Consider the following 17343-nt stretch of genomic DNA (forward strand, 5'->3'; position numbering starts at 1 on the left):
AATTCAAACTCAACTGGGAATCCTGTCTTTTTATTTGCTAAATTTGGCACCTCTGCCCCAAAAGATGCCCCCAACAATCCTGTCCCAAGGGCCAAAGGCTGAGGCTGCAGGTGCTGGCTGGGAGACATGAGAGCCTACCTCCAAGACAGCCCCAGTGATCCCCACCTCCTGGTATCCACACCCTGTGTAGCCTCCCTCCACACTGAACCAGGCTTGGTCTGCGTGACCAACGGAACGAGGCAGCAGTGACGGTGCAGCACCTCTGAGATCAGGCTCTAAAAGACACTGTGGCACCTCCTTTGCTCCCCACCCCCATCACTCTTGCTGAAAGCAACTGAAAGTTGGATCTCTCACTCTGGGGAAGCAGCTGGTATAAGAGCAGCCCTGCGGAGAGGCCCACACGGCAAGGAACTGAGGCTCTCTGCCTGCAGCCACATGAGTGACCTTGGAAGTGGATCCTCCAGCCCTGCTGGGCCTTCAGATGAGATCACAACCCTGGTGAACATCTTGGGCACAGCCAGTTCTTGAGCCAGAACCACCCAGCTAAGCTGCTCCTGGATTCCCGACCCTCAGAAACTGTGTGGGATAGTAAATGTTTGCTGTTTTAAGAGACAAAGTTTTGGGATGCTTTGTTACACCAGCGGGGTGACCTTGGGTGAGCCACCCTCATCTATTAGCTGTTTTCTTGCCAGCAAAATGTGTGTATCATAAGTCCCGTCTGTGAGGGGCTGTGAAAATAGAATCTGCTAGTGGGCATAAAGGTACTTGCACGTGTCCTACAAATGTAAGGGGTGGTTATTTAACTCATTCCTCAGTTGTGAGCCTGAGTCACAGGGGATGGGCCTGTGGTCCCCCACATCCAAGGCTGACAGGGAGTCTGTAGGCAGACTGGAGCAAGCACAGAGGGCCCAACTAATCGCCTCCTGGATGGACACACCGAAGGTCTTCACAGATCAACCCGTCTCCCTCAGAGGGAGTTGGTGACCTCATTGGCCCAGGTATACATAAGGTGGGATTTTTTTGTCTGTCAAAGGAAATGAACAAAAGACAAACCATCTAGCGTCAAAACTGACCCTGGTTACTTCTGCCTTCCAATATGAACCGTGCACAGGTTCAAGGTACGAATCTTTAATTTTGTCCCTCTGGGTAGGGAAAGCGGCTTGGACTTACACCCATCAGATGAGCAGGAAGTCCAAGACTTCCCTGGAATCGCCCTCTACGGGAGGGACCCCGTCCGAGCCCCAAGAGGCCCTGAACCAGACCCCTCAGCCACTGTCCTTGCTTCTCTCTGCCACACGATGGCACTGTTGCCAACCGCCAGGTGAACCCCGGTTTCAGGCTCTGCTCAGGTGGCAGCGACCCTTCCAGAGAAACCACCCCAAATGCCACGCCCGACCAAGGGTGCCCCTTGCCCAGTTTCCGGGGTCACAGAAGGACCCCCAATGGCACCCATTCCTCCAGCACTGCAGCCCCAGGGTGCTGTCTGCACCGGTCCCCTTTATAGGTGATATGGAAGTGATAGAGGTGATATAGCTCCTTCCTCCCCAGGAAGTCACACCCACAAGGGGCCAGCTTCCTGTGAAACCAAAGGGTGTCCCTACACAGTCTCCCCAGGCCAGCAAGGCTACTCACCCTCCTTCAAACAGTGATGAGTCTGTTAGGGATGCACTGGGCTTCAAGGAACAGAAACACAAAGAACTGTGGTTCAAAGAAATAAGGCTTCCTCTTCACGAGACAGTGGTTGGCTGGGCTGTCCCACAGAGCTCCCAGGGACCCGGGCTCTGTGCTTTCTGCCCCGTCCTCCCTCCTTGGCGTGTTGGCTTTGTCCTCATGTTGTTGCCCTGCTCACAAGCTCACTGCCGCAGATCCACACTTCTCATCTGTGTTCGAGGCAGGAAAGGGGCCAGACATTCCTGACCCCTTTTATCAGGAAGCAAAAGCTCTCTCCTGGAGCCCCTTGGCTGATTTCTGCAGACGTCTCATGGGTCAAGATGTTATCACGTGGCCACCCCTTCCTCAAGGGAGACTGGGAGTAGAGCATTTCACTTTTCCAGCCTCCAGCATAGAAGGTGACAAAGGGGGAGTAGCTATTAGACACAAATGATGTCTACAGAAGATTTTTCTCTTAAAGTTGCCTCCCTTTAACCCCTTCAGGACAAAACCACCAGCTCCTCAGCTGACCCGCCCTCCTGAGAACACCAGAGAGACCTTACCTCTCTCCCACAGCAGAGAGAAGGTGAAAAAACAGGAGTTGAAATCTCTTCATACGTAGGGAGGCGGCATAATTCATACCAGAGGGAAGTCACGCTCCACAATCTTCCTTTTTCCTCCCCGACACTTGTAGGGAAGGGGAAAGGGAAAGTCGGAAATGTCAGAGCAACAGCCAGACCACCACTGCCTGGGTCAGAGGGTTTGGGAGGTGGTGAATAGGTGGTCCGTCACTTAGCAGGAGCCATGAATGGTCTTGCCTAAGTGTGGTCTTGGGGGAGGGGGAGCAGAGAGGGGAAGAGGTTCTGCTCTGCAAAATGGGTGAGGGACCCGAATCTGGGGAGGACCAAAGGGCAAACTGGGGAGAAGGGGCACCTGGCTTTGTAATCTCCAGGGAAAGGGGGCTGGCTACACACCTAGATGCACATTGAGAGCAACGCTTAGGGGTGGGGCCCAGAGCAGGACTGAACACAAGGACACAAGTAGATGACCAGGGAAGGCAGGTGCCACCACCACTGTCCCCCCGACCCCAGAATCGCGGTGAGGACAGACAGGAGGGATTTGTGGCTATAGAGGCTGGGGTCTGAGCCAACCTCACACACGGATCCCCAAGGACTAAAAGTAGTAGGCTGATTTCCAATGTACTGACACATTAGAAATGTGAAGAAATGCTGGAGACCTCATTTGTTTGTGGGGCAGGAGGTAGGTGGCACTTTTCCTCCAGCCCTCAGAGGCCTCCACCACCCTGTCCCCCAGGATGCCCAAGGGTTGGTAGCACTTAGTCGAAGCTGCGTTCTTTGTCTTGCAAACTTGCTGGGAGGTCCTGACCTGTCTGCTTAGAATAGATGGTCAAACGACAGGTGGCCTGAGCCCATGGTCATGGTCACAGCCAGCAGCAGGGACCCTTGTTCCTAAACTAGCCTCAGCCCCACCCTTTCCCTGACCTCAAATTACAAAGCCGATGGAGTGTGTTTTCTGGCCCTTCTGGGTCCCCTCATCTGACTCTCCGGAGGCCGCAACCTTGATCTTGACCGCCTGCCTTACTGAACTCTGAGTTCCTATGAGCCGCTCAGGCTTATCCCTGCCTCCTCGCAGTCCCCTGCGAGTCCCCTGCAGCCCACCTAGCCTTGTGCCTGCCACATGCTGGAGACTCCCTTAGTCTGTGGATAATTTAATAAATACCGAGGCCACACTGAGGAGCCCCTATTCAGGGGCTGTTCTGTTCCCAAGAGCCCCAAGCTCCAGACCCTCCTCAACCCTCCTTCCTCCAAAGCTTACCAGGCCTGTGTCTTGTGCCTCAGAGCCTGGGAGGGCCCTGAACTGCCTGAAGTTCAAGTTATCTGAAGGACCCTGAAGAACACCCTAATTTGCATTAAGGTATCCAAGCCCGGGGGACCTAGTGCATCTCCCTCTTAGGCTTGTCCCCAGTGCCCTGGCCCAGTGGAGTAACCCATGAAGATGTTAGGCTAGTGGGACAGGTTCATGGTCCTCAACCATGTCATGGCTCAGGTCCAAAACGCCCCTCTAAACCTCCCCAAATCCTGACCCGCCGGAGGGACCAAAAGGAGGGAGCCCAATTTGGGGCGCTTCCTCGCACTCTGCCTCCCTCCCACACCTGTCCGTCCAAGGCTGTGTCTCCAGTCGCCCCACCCCCCCCCCCCCCGCCCCACCCCAGATGGAAGGAACACGGGCTGGGCCAACGGAGTCAGAGAGCGGGGATGGAGGCTGAGCCATCTCTGTTGGGGCAGATGGGGCCCCTCTGTCCCCTCCCCAGCCCAGGTAACCCGAGCCTGGCATTTTGTCCATCTTGGAACAGCTGACGCTGCTGTGGTCAGACAGCTGGTGGGGCCTAGCTGGCCTGGCCAGGCTGGCTGGGGTGGGAGCATGGGCTGTTACATGAGACCCGGAGTCCACATCTCTCTACCCTGAGTCGGAGAGCTGCTGTCCCAGCCGACACTGTAGAGCTGCGGCACCATGTACAGGGGCCAGGGGCTGCCGCTCCTCCTGCCGCTGCTGGCTGTCTGCCTGGGTGTGGACCAGGGGCTCAGGAGCCTGGGGAGGCCTGGAGTAGAGATCCAAGGCCTCAGGGGATAGAGGGTCTGGAGGGCTATTGAGACCTGCCCTGCACCTCTAGTTCCCTACCTCTCCACATCACACCCTCTTGTGACACCCCCCCCAACTCTTGCTGCCCCAAAGCCCCTGCACCCGGGCTCACTGCTGTCCGTTGCAGGAGCCCAGGGCCGGAACCAGGAGGAGCGTCTGCTCGCGGACCTGATGCACAACTACGACCCCCACCTGCGGCCCGCGGAGCGCGATTCGGACGTGGTCAACGTCAGCCTGAAACTCACCCTCACCAACCTCATCTCCCTGGTGAGCCATAGGCTTGTAGGACGGCAGGGGAGGCGGAGGCCCAGTGCACCTGGCCCCCGGGACCTGCTGGGGAGAGGAAGGGGCTGGCTCTAGCAGCCAGGAGGAGGAAGGACGCTACAGGGGAGAGGCTGGGGAGCTAGAAAACTCCGGTGAAGGATGCCCAACAGGCTGGGGTCCTGTAGCGCCCAATGGGGGTCTGTAGGGACTAACATCCAGAGACGGCAAGCGATGGGGGCTCAACCCTCTGTTCTGAACCCCCAGAATGAGCGAGAGGAGGCCCTCACCACCAATGTGTGGATAGAGATGGTAAGAGGCCCCCCTGAAGTCCTGTACCCTGGATCAGGCCCCCTCCCTGGGGTCCCAAGGCCCTTGGAGCTGCCTGTCTTCCCCCACCCCCTCCCCGCCTCTTCTGGGGAGGGGGTGACTCCGTGGAGAGCAGGGGTCTGGCAACCCCACTCGCCCTGCAGCAGTGGTGTGACTATCGCCTGCGCTGGGATCCGCAAGACTATGAAGGACTGTGGGTGCTGAGGGTGCCGTCCACCATGGTGTGGCGGCCGGATGTCGTGCTGGAGAACAAGTGAGGAGGAGTGCGGGCAGGGGTGGGGGGACAAAACGATACAAAGGCAGGGCCAGGTAGGACAAGGGGGGCTCTGGGGAAAGGTGCAGACCGGGCCCCCTTTTCCGGGGCCAGGAAATACTGGATGCGGCAGGTGCTGCCGAGGGTAGGGCCTGGCCAGCAGACCTGACTCTCGACCTGGCTCACTCCATCTCCTCTGGGCTCGGTCGTCTGCTGGGCTGTGGCCCTCCCTCCAACGTGGGGGTGAGGGCGGCTCCCATAGAAGCTGTGGTGATTAGGAGGTGGGATGATGAGGCCTGGAGGTGGGCGCGGCGGGGAGGTAGTGGACCCTGTGCCCGGGAGGGGCTGGTGTCCCCAGGCCCCATCCACGCAGGACGCTGGCAGGCCTGGGGTGTGGGACTCGGCCGAGCCGGGGCCGCCGGGGACGTGAGCCCCCAGCCCCGGGGCCTGGCCTGTGCGCAGCGTGGACGGCGTGTTCGAGGTGGCCCTCTACTGCAACGTGCTGGTGTCTCCTGACGGATGTGTCTACTGGCTGCCGCCCGCCATCTTCCGCTCCTCCTGCCCCGTCTCCGTCACCTACTTCCCCTTCGACTGGCAGAACTGCTCCCTCGTCTTCCAGTGAGGCCATTTACCGGGGATGCGGGTGCAGACCTGGAGAGCTGCCCTAAGAGGAACCTGGCTGGGGAGGGGGGTGGACGCGAGGCTTCTCGCCAGGGGTGCGGCTCCCTCTCTCTGGGGCCTCTGTGCCCGTCTCAGGCCCAGACACCTGCAGGTGCCCACGTCCCTCCCCGCTAAGCCGCAGTCCCCTCGCTCATCCTCCTTCGCTGCCTCAGTTTCCCTGCCTGTGCCCCAAGGGAGGAGTTAATGACTGGGGTGGGTGGGCAAGAAGGCATACACCTGCCCGCGAGGTACCAGCATGCACACACGAGCGCCACCCCACACGAGACGCTACACCCCACTCCCCATGGAGAGGTGGAGGTGCTCTCACTTTCCTCTTCCAGAAATGGGGGGAAGGAGGTCTGTGTGAGTGGGTTCCCACGCTTTAGAGAAGCAGTCTTTTCACAAGGAGACCCTCCGTAACAAACAGATCTGAGAGGTACAGACTGTGTTTTCTATGTTCTAACCATTGGCCCTTCCTGCCCCGGAGGCAGTGGAAGGGAGGAACAGAGTGGCCTTGGGCTCTTAACATCCGTGACGCGCACTGAGCTGCAGCCTCCTGGCCCTTCAACAAAAACTTCCCTGACCTCCAGGGAGCCCGGGTCCCCTTCGTGCCCCCCATCTCGTGGCCATGGCTCTGCGGAGGGCTCAGAAATTCCTAGCTGTACTTTTTGAGGCAAGACTGCCCACGGTTGCCCCCAGATGACTGTGTACGTGACCTCGTAGGTGGATCTATACGCCCTCAAATGTGTCCCCCTTCCCAGGTCCCAGACCTACAGCACCAATGAGATCAATTTGCAGCTCAGCCAGGAAGATGGTCAGACCATAGAGTGGATTTTCATCGACCCTGAGGCCTTCACGGGTAACCTCTTCCCAGGACCCCAGCCGCACCTGACCTCCAGGGCAGGGCCAGGCTCGGTTCAGACCCCCTCCCCTGTAACTCAAGATGAAGGCTAGACTAAACCACACAAACTAGATTTTTAAAGACCCAGCAGAGTTCTGATTGCCCCACGATAATGTCTCCGGTTTTGGTGGGAGGAGGATCAGATATCCAATCTCCCTTTGCTGCTTCCATCCCTCGGTGGCACTGCTGTGGGCCCCGGCTGGCCGCCCGCAGCCGGGTCACAGGGGCTGCGGGGATCTGCCCAGCCTGTGCTCCCAGTGCTCACTCTGGCCCGCTGCCCGCAGAGAACGGGGAGTGGGCCATCCGGCACCGGCCGGCCAAGATGCTGCTGGATGTGGAGGCACCCGCCGAGGAGGCGGGCCACCAGAAGGTGGTCTTCTACCTGCTCATCCAGCGCAAGCCCCTCTTCTACATCATCAACATCATCGCGCCCTGTGTGCTCATCTCCTCGGTCGCCATTCTCATCTACTTCCTTCCTGCCAAGGGTACCTGGAGCCCGTGGGAGGGGAGCCACGGCCCCGGCCGGCAGCACAGGGGCTAGCTGGGAGGGCACAGAGTGGCACCACCCACGAGACCACCTGTCCCGGGGACAGGAATGGGGTGGGGGAGGAGCCCCATGGCAGGGAACTTGAGATCTGCTCTGAGGGTCTCTTGGTTACGGGCAGCGGGGGGCCAGAAGTGTACCGTCGCCATCAACGTGCTCCTGGCCCAGACCGTCTTCCTCTTCCTTGTGGCCAAGAAGGTGCCCGAGACCTCCCAGGCAGTGCCACTTATCAGCAAGTAAGGCCGGCCCTCACGCCTACCACCCCCTCCCACCCTCCCCTTCCTGGAATTCGGGGCACTACCCTTCTGCCACTCCCACCCTCCCATCCTCAATGCCAACCCCTCACCCTAAGAGATCTGGGGGAATCAGCTGCTAAGGGCGGGGTGCCTCTGGAGGTGGAGTCAGTGCCAGTGGGCCAGCCCCACCTCCCGCCTACCTGACCCTGGCAGGTACCTGACCTTCCTCCTGGTGGTGACCATCCTCATTGTTGTGAATGCTGTGGTCGTGCTCAACGTGTCTTTGCGGTCCCCCCATACACACTCCATGGCCCGCAGGGTCCGAAAGGCAAGGCCCCTCTCTGCCCACTCCAGCATCCTCCAGTCCAGTCCACTCACATGCGTCTTCCTCTCCACCCCCTTGCCCTTCCCTACTCACCTGCCACATTCAGCAACAAACCTGCCCTGTGTGTATCTTGAAGCATGTGGATTAATCCAGACGGATTAATAATAATACTGAGTGCTTGCTTTGTGGCAGGTGCATCATACATACTAACTCATTTGATCTTCATAAAACTCTTATGAGGTGGGTATTAGTGCCACCTCCGTTTTACAAATGAGGAAACTGAGACACAGAGAGGTTCATTAGCTCACCCAAGGTTGCATGGCTGGGAAGGAGAAGCAAGATTCTACCCAGGCCATCTGGCTCTACCCAGATGGCTCCAGGCCATCTGCAGCCCACCTGCAGCAGTCAGCCGGGACCCTTGTTGCAAATGCAGATTCCCAGGCCCGCCTCAGGCGTCCGGGGCTGGAACAGCAAGGGTGGGGCCAGCCTGTGGCCTCGTGAAGGCTGTGCAGCAAGTACCCTGGTGATTCGAATGTGCACACAGGTTTGGGGACCTAGGCTCAGTGCCTGGCACAGAACAGCCAAGCTGTACCAGTGTCAAGCCACTGTCCCTAAGGTGCTGCCTCTGGGCCCCTGGTAGCTTGAGCCCTCCATGCCAACCTTCACTCTTTGCTCTGAAGCCCAGCCCGGCTGCCCACACGTCCAGGTCTGCCGGCTACTAAGCTAAGCGCCCCAGAACATCCTCTCTCCAGGTGTTCCTGCGGCTCTTGCCCCAGCTGTTGCGGATGCACGTTCGCCCACTGGTCCCAGTGGCTGTGCAAGACACGGGGCGCCGGCTGCAGAACGGCTCCTCTCCGGGATGGTCAATCACAGCTGGGGAAGAGGTTGCTCTCTGCCTGCCTCGCAGTGAACTTCTCTTCCGGCAGCGGCAGCGCAACGGGCTGGTGAGGGCGGCGCTGGAGAAGCTAGGTGAGGCAGGAGGTATGACACTGGGGACACTCCAGTGCTCACTCTGGCCTGCTATCTGACGGGGAGGGCTATCTGTTGGCCAAGGCACCGGACACAGCCGATGAGTGTTGGTAAGTGTCCAGCTGGGGAGAGAGACACTAGGGTCGCTCAGGAGAGGCTACCTTCTCAGACTATTTCTTCTCCACTCGATTCCCAAACCTTACCCTCTCTCAACAGAGAAAGGCCCGGAGCCAGGGCAGAGCCGAGAGTTGTGTGGCAGCCTGAAGCAGGCCGCCCCGGCCATCCAGGCCTGTGTGGAAGCCTGCAACCTCATTGCCCTTGCCCGCCACCAGCAAAGTCACTTTGACAGTGTAAGGGGAACTGAGTACCCGGTGAGGGACTTGGACTTAAGATGGGGGCAAGATGAGTGGAGTGGCCGTGGCAGGGCAGAGGGAAGGAAAAAGTGGAATGGGGACATCAGTGCCAGGGGACTATGGCAGAACACAGGTTAAGGCCTGGAAGTAGGTGAGAGGGACCCAAAGAAACGGAGAATGAGAGGTCTGCTGGTGGGCCAAGGATGGCACATGATCCAGGGCAGGCTTGGTGTTCCTGCCGGTCATCCCACACCTGCCTCCCGCCCTCAGGGGAGCGAGGAGTGGTTCTTGGTGGGCCGCGTGCTGGACCGTGTCTGCTTCCTGGCCATGCTCTCCCTTTTTGTCTGTGGCACTGCTGGCATCTTCCTCATGGCCCACTACAACCAGGTGCCCCCTCTTCCGTTCCCTGGAGACCCCCGCTCCTACCTGCCCTCGCCTGACTGAGCCAACCATCGGCCGCCAGCCACGTGGAGTCTGATTGGCTGTGTTCTTCAGTGGCTGAGATCATGAGCGTGCTCTTTGGGAAGTGCCCTTCATGGCCATGTGAGCCAACAGGCCCTGAGAAAAGCATGGGAAATAAAGAGACCGAGCTGGAGTCCTGGAGTGGTTGAGAACGGCTGTGGGCAGGGTGTGCTGTTGGGATCAGCATCCGCGTGGCACCGGCTACCTAGTCCTGGCAATCCCCTCACTTCAGCAAAGCATTAGCAACTCCCATCATTTCTGAAGCCCCAAGGACTCTGTTTTTTACAATGTCCCCAGCTAGGCAAGGTCCCATCCCTCTAGGCCTAGGCCCCCTTTCCTTTTTACGAGTTCCCCACAGGTTCCTAAAGGAAGGAAGTCAAGAGAGATGTGAAGAGTAGCAGACAATGTTCTCTCAAAAGAATGGCAGTAGCCCGCTCCCACTGGCATCTCCCTCCCCTGTCTTCTGGGTGCTATGAGTACCCAACACTCACCTGCACCAGGGACCTTTCCATCCATATGCATTTTTTTATCATTGATCACAAAAGATTTCAGAGTTAAGAGCTCTTCACATCATCATGGAGAAGCAAGTCACTACTCCCCCCATGTTTCAGATGGGCAAATTGGGGCCCAGAGTAACAGGGGCTTCTCAGAACACTGGTGGCCAAATAAAGTTTGGAGTCCAGAATTCCCAACTCAGTTTTAGACACTCCAAGGAAGATTCATTCCATGGCCTGGAAAACAGACCCCTCTTCCTTCTCTTCTCAAAGGCCAGGGCATTTGCACTGGTGTCAAAGGTTGGTTAAGACAAGGAAGAGCTAGGCAGAGAGGCTGGGAGGTAACAGGGAACTTCTGGGCTTTGCCTTCTGGAAGGAGACCCTGACCAGCCTCGCTTGGCCCCACTTAGGAAACAAGATGGCCAGCTGAGGGCTTCCTGGGAGAGAGGCAAGGCCCTGATTTGGAGAGTACAGCTCCGGCCAGAGTTCTGATTGTGATGAAACAACTTCATCTGTCAATATGGGTACAGGTTTCAGTTCCTATCTACCCTCATCAGAGGATCAAAGGTGCAGACCAAAGTGATTCAAAAATGTGAACAGGCCACATGAAGACCTGACCATGGGACATTGTTGGGGGAGGGGAGAGGACCCCAGAAATAACCCCCCTCTCCCAAGTACAGGGTGGCTGGCTTTGGTGCTCAATCACCAGCAGGTTCATTCCATTAACTCCAGTGTAGGTGCATGCTGCCCCTGTGTATTTGGAGCAGAGACTTAGATCCTGGAGGCAATTTGATGATGGTGGGCCCATCTGTGGTTCTCTTTAGCTCCTCGCACAAGCAAAATTAAAAATACTACACTTATTGAGGGTTGCTGTGTCTAGCGCCTGGCACTGATTATCCCGTCAGATCCACACGGCAACACGAAGAGGCAGGTACTGTAATACAGTATGGACAGTACAGAAGAGGAAACAGTCTCGGGGAAGTTAAAACACAGTCCAGGATGGTGCAGCCGGCACAGGGCGTGGAGTCGGGATTTGTACGAAGCAGGCAGTCCGGAGCCCGCACAGTCAGCGACGCGGCTCTGCCTCTTCCTCCCAGCCGCCGCGGGAGGGGGTCGGGACCCTCTCTCGGACGGAAACTGTTTCCTTGGAGCCGCCGGGAAGGCGGGCAGGAGGGCGACAGGAACCCAGGTGGCGCCGAGGCCCGCAACCCGCAGGGACCGCGAAGCCACAGCCTCCGCGCAGCCGCCCAGGGCGCGCGTCCCGGGATACTTGTCCCATACGGGGCCAGCGCGCAGACGTTCCGCTGCGCCGTGCGCAGCCGGAAGTGACCGGGCCCTAAGCGGGAGGGGACCTGGCGGAGCGGAAGTCACTCCGTGAGGCAGTGGCGACGGCGGCGGTGAGAGGATGAACAACAAGTTCGACGCGTGAGTGGCGCGTGGCCGCCCCCCGGGGCCCCTTCCCCCAACCGTTCCCTGCGCCCGCCCCCACCGGGGCTGGAGGCGACGAAGCTCTCCGGCGCCGGCCTCCCTCCCGGGCTTGGGCTGCGGGCCTCCCCGGCCCAGGCGGCCAGCGGGGACGAAGAGGGGTCTGGGGAGGCGTGATGCAGGGGCCCCAGAGCCTTCGGGGTCGTACGGACCGAGGGCGGAGCGCGGGGTCCCGGGGAGGAGGTGGCAGTACCGCCCGGAAGGAGACTTGCGGACGCCCCGCCCCGGTGGGTGCAGGTTGCCAGCGGCGTGGAAGGGCGGAGACCGCAGCGGTTTGGGTGTTTCCGCAGCCTGGCCTCCTTGCCTCTGAATCCAGCTTTCCACACACGCTCTAGCCTAGGAAGGTCACCTCGCTTCTCTGACTCAGTCCCCTCATCTGCAGAGTGGGGACGGTGACAGAGTCCGGGTCGCAGAGTTGTGAATACAGAGAGGTAATGTGGCTGTGGCGCCTAGTGGCTGCTCAGTTACGGAATGCTCCGTCTTCCTGAGGCTCCTTCCCACTTCCTTTCTCCTCCCCCTTTTCCCTTCTTCCAACACACTCACCAGGAGCAACGAGCTTGCCCAACGAGCGTACTTGCCATTGCCCCCTTCTCCCATTTCTGTATGTACCCTATCTGGTTCCTCGGTCCAGCATCAGACAATTGGAAATGCAAAAAGGACATGCAGAGTATTTTTGCATGTTTCCCCTCTAGCGATTTGTATCTTGAGGTAGTTCTTACCTCTCTTCCAGCCGTCTAGGAAATCTGTCCGATCCCCAGAGACCTAGGTTTCCAGCCCCAGACCAGCCAGTTACCAGTTATTTGACAGTAGAAGAGTTACCCAGCCATTGTTACCTAAACCACGTTAGTGGTTAGTGCCCCGCTGCTGCTCTGAGTGTGGTAAGGACCAAATCACACTCAGCAGTGCTTAGAGGTACATTGTTAATTGCTAATAGTGAGGAATAAACGTAAAGTGGAATGGCTGTTGATTTAGGTTGTGACCTGCTGCTGATGGGACTTTGGGTTTTTTCCAGTACAATGAGTGCTGGTTTGCAAATTGAGGAGTCCTAGATTCCAGCACTTGTCCGCAGCTCCTCGGGAATGTTTCTGGTTGCTGAGAAGTCTCTGCTGCTTGGAAGAAGTCTTTGGCTGAACGTTTCCCCAGCCTGCTGCTTAGCTGAGCCCATTTCAGTAGGAATGGCCACCCTGCCCTCCGCTCCCCTATGTGTACCCCTCGTCTTAATCTCTGCAGCACCTAACTCCAGATCTAAGTCCCTATAGGATTCTGCAAATCCTATACCCGTTCTTCCACTGAATTGAACCGGTCAAGATTTCATCTTAGGAAGGTGTTTTTGTGGGTCATCTAGCCCAGTCCCATCCAAATCATTTGGATTTGGGGATTGCAGTAAGCTAATTTAAGAATGGTAATAATGGGGGTGGGAGGGCGCCTGGGTGGCTCAGTCTGTTAAGCGTCTGGCTCTTGATCTCAGCTCAGGTCTTGATCTCAACATTGTGAGTTCAAGCCCCACACTGGGTGTGACACATACTTAAAAAAGAAAAAAGAATGGTAATAATGGCTTCCATAGGCATCTTGCTAGATGCTTTTCATATATTATTTCTACTCTTAACCCTACAAAGGGGATCATGTTACCTCCTTTTACAAATAGGAAAATGAGGCCCTACAGATAGAAAGGCCCATATGGTGGGATTCAAACCCAGGTTTGTTGTTTAACCTTGATTCATGTACCTCTTGGCAAAAATTAACCTGGGTCATTTTCAATTAGTTCTAATTATTAACTGGTCCTTGTAGTATGCCCGAATTTTTTAACCTCTCTCTTCTAGCTGTGTAGGAAAAGAACCAAAGCTTTCGTTTATTTGAAATTAGCAATTGGAGACCTCACTCCTGCCCCTGGTTTTGCTTTTGTTTTTGTTTTTCATGTGAAAAGTCTGAGGTGTATTAAGTTTATTTATTTAAGTAATCTTTGCACTCAATGTGGAGTGTGAACCCGTGACCCTGAAACCAAGAGTCACATCCTCCTCTGTCTGAGTTAGCCAGGTGTCCCAAAAGTCTGCAGTTTTCAGACCATTGTTACATGTTTGGCTTTTATATATATATATATATATATATATATATATATATATATATATATATATATATTTTAGATATATATATATTTTTTTATTTTTCATTTTTTTTAATTTACACCCAAATCAGTTAGCATATAGTGCAACAATGATTTCAGGAGTAGATTCCTTAGTGCCCCTGACCCATTTAGCTCATCCCCCCTCCCACAACCCCTCCAGTAACCCTCAGTTCTCCATATTTATGAGTCTCTTCTGTTTTGTTCCCCTCCCTGTTTTTATATTATTTTTGTTTCCCTTCCCTTATGTTATCTGTTCTGTGTCTTAAATTCCTCATATGAGTGAAGTCATATGATATTTCTCTTTCTCTGACTAATTTCACTTAGCATAATACCCTCTAGTTCCATCCACGTAGTCTCCAATGGCAAGATTTCATTCTTTTTGATTGCCGAGTAATACTCCATTGTATATATATACCACATCTTCTTTATCCATTCATCCATCGATGGACATTTGGGTTCCTTCCATACTTTGGCTATTGTTGATAGTGCTGCTATAAACACGGGGTGCATGTGTCCCTTTGAAACAGCACACCTGTATCCCTTGGATAAATGCCTAGTAGTGCAGTTGCTGGGTTGTAAGGTAGTTCTATTTTTAGTTTTTTAAGGAACCTCCATACTGTTTTCCAGAGTGGCTGCATCAGCTTGCAGTCCCATACATGTTTGGCTTTTACACTCTTCACCACATGGTTCCTAAGGACTGTTCCTAAGATTCCAGTTTGCCAGCATCCTAAAAGTCCAGTGCCCAGAGTTGCGTACTGTAGTCTAAACTGATGCGCTCAGGTTAAAGAAGAGCTCTAACCTCCTCTATTTTGTGGGCCCGACTTCTATGAGCGTAACCTAGAACTATAATTGCACCCCACCCCCCACATTTATCAAGTCAGTTAGCTACATTGTCATTGTTGCTGTTGACATGTGAAACTCTAAGATGCTTTCACTGTTCTGCAGTCCCAGCTGCAATGAGCTTGGTTTTCAGATCTAGATGCCATACTTGATTTTCCCACCGTTCTCTCTTCGCTAGCTTTTGGCGCACTCTTAAAGTATTGTCTGAACCTCCTGTTTGGCACTCATGCTATTCTGTTTTGTATTGCTTTGATTTTAAAAGTCCATTCATTAAACATGTTTGTTTTCTGCCTCTGTCTGATGCTGGACATGTAAAGATGAATTAGACCAAGTTCCCAGATGCATAAGGAATCCATCTGGTTAGAGAATATGAGGACAAGCCTGGGTGGAAGTTTGGTGAGCTGACTTGGAGCCACTCAGTCTAGACAGCCTTAGAGATGCTAATTGCTTGCCTGTGTCTATGGAGCACAGATTTTTAGTCCTGACTATTTTGGCTCAAATCCAGCTTCAAGTTGGGAAGAGTAGCCTCTGGAAGATGGGATGCAAGTGATTTGCCTTAAGTGAAAGCTTAGTGGGCGGGGTGGCTGGTTAGCTCTATTGTTATTAGAAATAACAATACAAGATGAAGGTCCATTAGGATTTCCTTTTACCATCTCCAAAGGGAGTCAGGAAGTGTGGTCCAGGGATCACAGCACTGTTTGTTTTTGAATATAATAATTTTTGCTATTTTTTTCTTTTCTGTTTCCTAGTAGTGATTAGCAGCAAAACCACTAAAAAGAAAGGAACTTCTGCTTTTCTTGGGGCTAGTAAAAATGAGAGATGCTGGGGTGACTCTTCAAGATTTAAAGGGAAGGGACCCTAGAGGATATAGTGGAGGCTGGGAATTGAGAGAGAAATGGTTTGAGTCCTGGGGTATCCCATAAAGAAGAGAATTAAGAGCTGTCTTGGGCCTATGCCATATAAAAACCTATGAGATGTTTTTGATCAGGAGCCAAAAAATTGGCTATGGCATCATAGTGGGGACAAGTACAAACATTTATACGGTAAGGTTCAGAAGAGGGGAGCCTGATCCAGCCTAGGGAGAGATTAGGAAGTATTTTTAAGAGAAAGTGGCCCTCATCCCGAGTCCTAAAGGACAAGTTAAGTAGAGGAAGGGGGCCTCTCTGAGAGGAGATCACATGATGAGCACAACAGAGGGGTGAGATTGGAGAACTCAAATAAGTTGATAACACTAGAGTGCAAGGAGTTTGTTGGGACCAGGCAGGAGGTGATCTTGGCACATATACGCACATAAGGACCTTTGTACCATGCTGAGGCCCAAGTGTGCGTATCTATCTTTTCTCCTCAGTGAGGTGCTTGGGGACAGGTGCTCTGTAGCATCTGATACAGTAAGTGGCTTGGTAAAATATGGGACTTGTATGCTGTCCAGGCTCCTTTTGGAAAGTAAAGCAAACCAGCTCAAGTGTAATAAAGGGGAAGGCGTGTCATAAGCACAGATAACGTTCTCCCAGAAGTCTGAGGAGGTCACACTTAGTCAATGAGGTGGTAGCATCACCAACAAAACCACTTTCCTCTCCCACCTGATCTCTGCTCCATTCCCTTTCTCCCTACTGGCTTTCTTTGCATTTGCTCATTGTCTTTCCTTCATGGCTTTTCTCATATGGGTCCCATAGGATTGCCCCAGCTCCCGAATCTGTGTGATCTTTGATCTCCTGGATGAAAAGCTGAGGAAGGAATCGGCTCATACTTTTGAACAAGACCGCGAGGCATTGGTTATTGGCCAGGCTGGGCTGCCCTTTGTTCAAGTGCCCTTTATAATCATGTCTTGACCAGGGTGGGGATGGGGACGTTCCTGGCGTGGTGCGGCGCACCTGAATATATCCCACAGCTAGGACTGTGAAATGGGCAGAAGGTGCACCTCAACGCATGGTTAGTTTGTGCATTCTAATATTTATTGAGTGTTTTTTATGTGCGAGGCACTGAGATTTGTGGGCCAAAAAGAAGCAAAATGCTTTGCAATATGTTTCTGTAGGTATGCAAGGTAATATCTGTGTTATCATTTGAGCATTTCTAGTTCCTTTCTTGAGAATTACCCAGTTCCATTTGACGAGATAGTCGCTAGGGCCAGAGGTGATTTTGAAGAAGATCCATGATAAGCTAATGGTCCAGCTGTGTACCAAATGGCATTCTTATTATCCTTGTGAATTCACCTTCTGATTATCTTTTTGTCTGAATGCAGTGAGGTTTTTTAATTTTTTTTATTTTTTTTAATGCTTTTTGTTTATTTTTGAGAGAGAGAGCAAGCAGGTGAGGGGCAGAGAGAGAGAGGGAGAAACAGAGTCTGAAGCAGGCTCCAGGCTCTGAGCTGTCAGCACAGAGCCCAACGCAGAGCTTGAACTCACAAACTGGGAGATCATGACCTGAGCAGAAGTCGGACGCTTAACCAACTGAGCCACCCTGGTGCCCCATGTGAACTTTATTTTTTTTTCCCAAAGTTTATTTTTATTTATCTTAGAGAGAGAGAGAGAGAGAGAGAGAGAGAGAGAGAGAGAGAGAATATCCCAAGCAAGCTCCACACTGAGCTGAGCATGGGGCTCGATATCACCTCCGAGATATCACTACCTGAGCTGATACCAAGAGTCGGATGCTTAACTGACCTAGCCTACCAGGTGCCCCTCCTATGAACTTTACATGTATCTGAAAGCCTTAGGGTAGTTGCACTGCTTCTGGAAGGGTAACACCTACTATACATTTGACCAGACTTACTAGGCAAAAAAACATTCATTCCTTCTTTCAG

General features: G+C 54.1%; 2 protein-coding genes and 1 long non-coding RNA gene across 6 annotated transcripts in view; 2 read left to right on the forward strand and 1 right to left on the reverse strand.

Annotated features, from left to right (window-relative positions):
* Nucleotides 1-677: 677 nt before the first annotated feature.
* Nucleotides 678-11302, reverse strand: LOC122241054. Its single transcript, XR_006220994.1, has 5 exons — nucleotides 10097-11302; nucleotides 9570-9701; nucleotides 2214-2337; nucleotides 1633-2055; nucleotides 678-1024 (listed from the first exon to the last, which is right to left on the reverse strand). It is a non-coding gene; the product is annotated as an uncharacterized LOC122241054 (long non-coding RNA).
* On the forward strand, nucleotides 4183-9640 carry CHRNG (cholinergic receptor nicotinic gamma subunit). Its single transcript, XM_042995644.1, has 12 exons — nucleotides 4183-4237; nucleotides 4439-4578; nucleotides 4840-4884; nucleotides 5046-5155; nucleotides 5618-5773; nucleotides 6577-6674; nucleotides 7001-7201; nucleotides 7382-7496; nucleotides 7710-7824; nucleotides 8574-8790; nucleotides 9007-9140; nucleotides 9414-9640. Exons 1-12 carry the CDS (start codon nucleotides 4183-4185, stop codon nucleotides 9585-9587), a joined length of 1560 nt encoding a protein of 519 aa, XP_042851578.1. The 3' UTR covers nucleotides 9588-9640.
* Nucleotides 11303-11434: 132 nt separating the features above from the next.
* EIF4E2 (eukaryotic translation initiation factor 4E family member 2) overlaps nucleotides 11435-17343 on the forward strand; it is a 30094-nt gene continuing 24185 nt past the window's right edge. For all 4 annotated transcript variants that reach the window (XM_042995647.1, XM_042995648.1, XM_042995645.1 and 1 more), the window contains exon 1: nucleotides 11435-11524. In XM_042995647.1, the coding sequence (XP_042851581.1) occupies nucleotides 11505-11524 (20 nt within the window). In that variant the 5' untranslated portion in view covers nucleotides 11435-11504. The remainder of the gene's footprint in view (nucleotides 11525-17343) is intronic.

Source organism: Panthera tigris, chromosome C1, assembly GCF_018350195.1.
Source record: "Panthera tigris isolate Pti1 chromosome C1, P.tigris_Pti1_mat1.1, whole genome shotgun sequence".
Classification (NCBI taxonomy): Eukaryota; Metazoa; Chordata; class Mammalia; order Carnivora; family Felidae; genus Panthera; species Panthera tigris.

Bases quoted from the DNA above. Each gene is read 5' to 3' on its own strand.
- CHRNG (XM_042995644.1), top strand. From the start codon at position 4,183: ATGTACAGGGGCCAGGGGCTGCCGCTCCTCCTGCCGCTGCTGGCTGTC. The intron at 4,579-4,839 runs GTGAGCCATAGG...CTGAACCCCCAG, and splicing joins TCACCAACCTCATCTCCCTG to AATGAGCGAGAGGAGGCCCT. The intron at 7,825-8,573 runs GCAAGGCCCCTC...TCCTCTCTCCAG, and splicing joins TGGCCCGCAGGGTCCGAAAG to GTGTTCCTGCGGCTCTTGCC.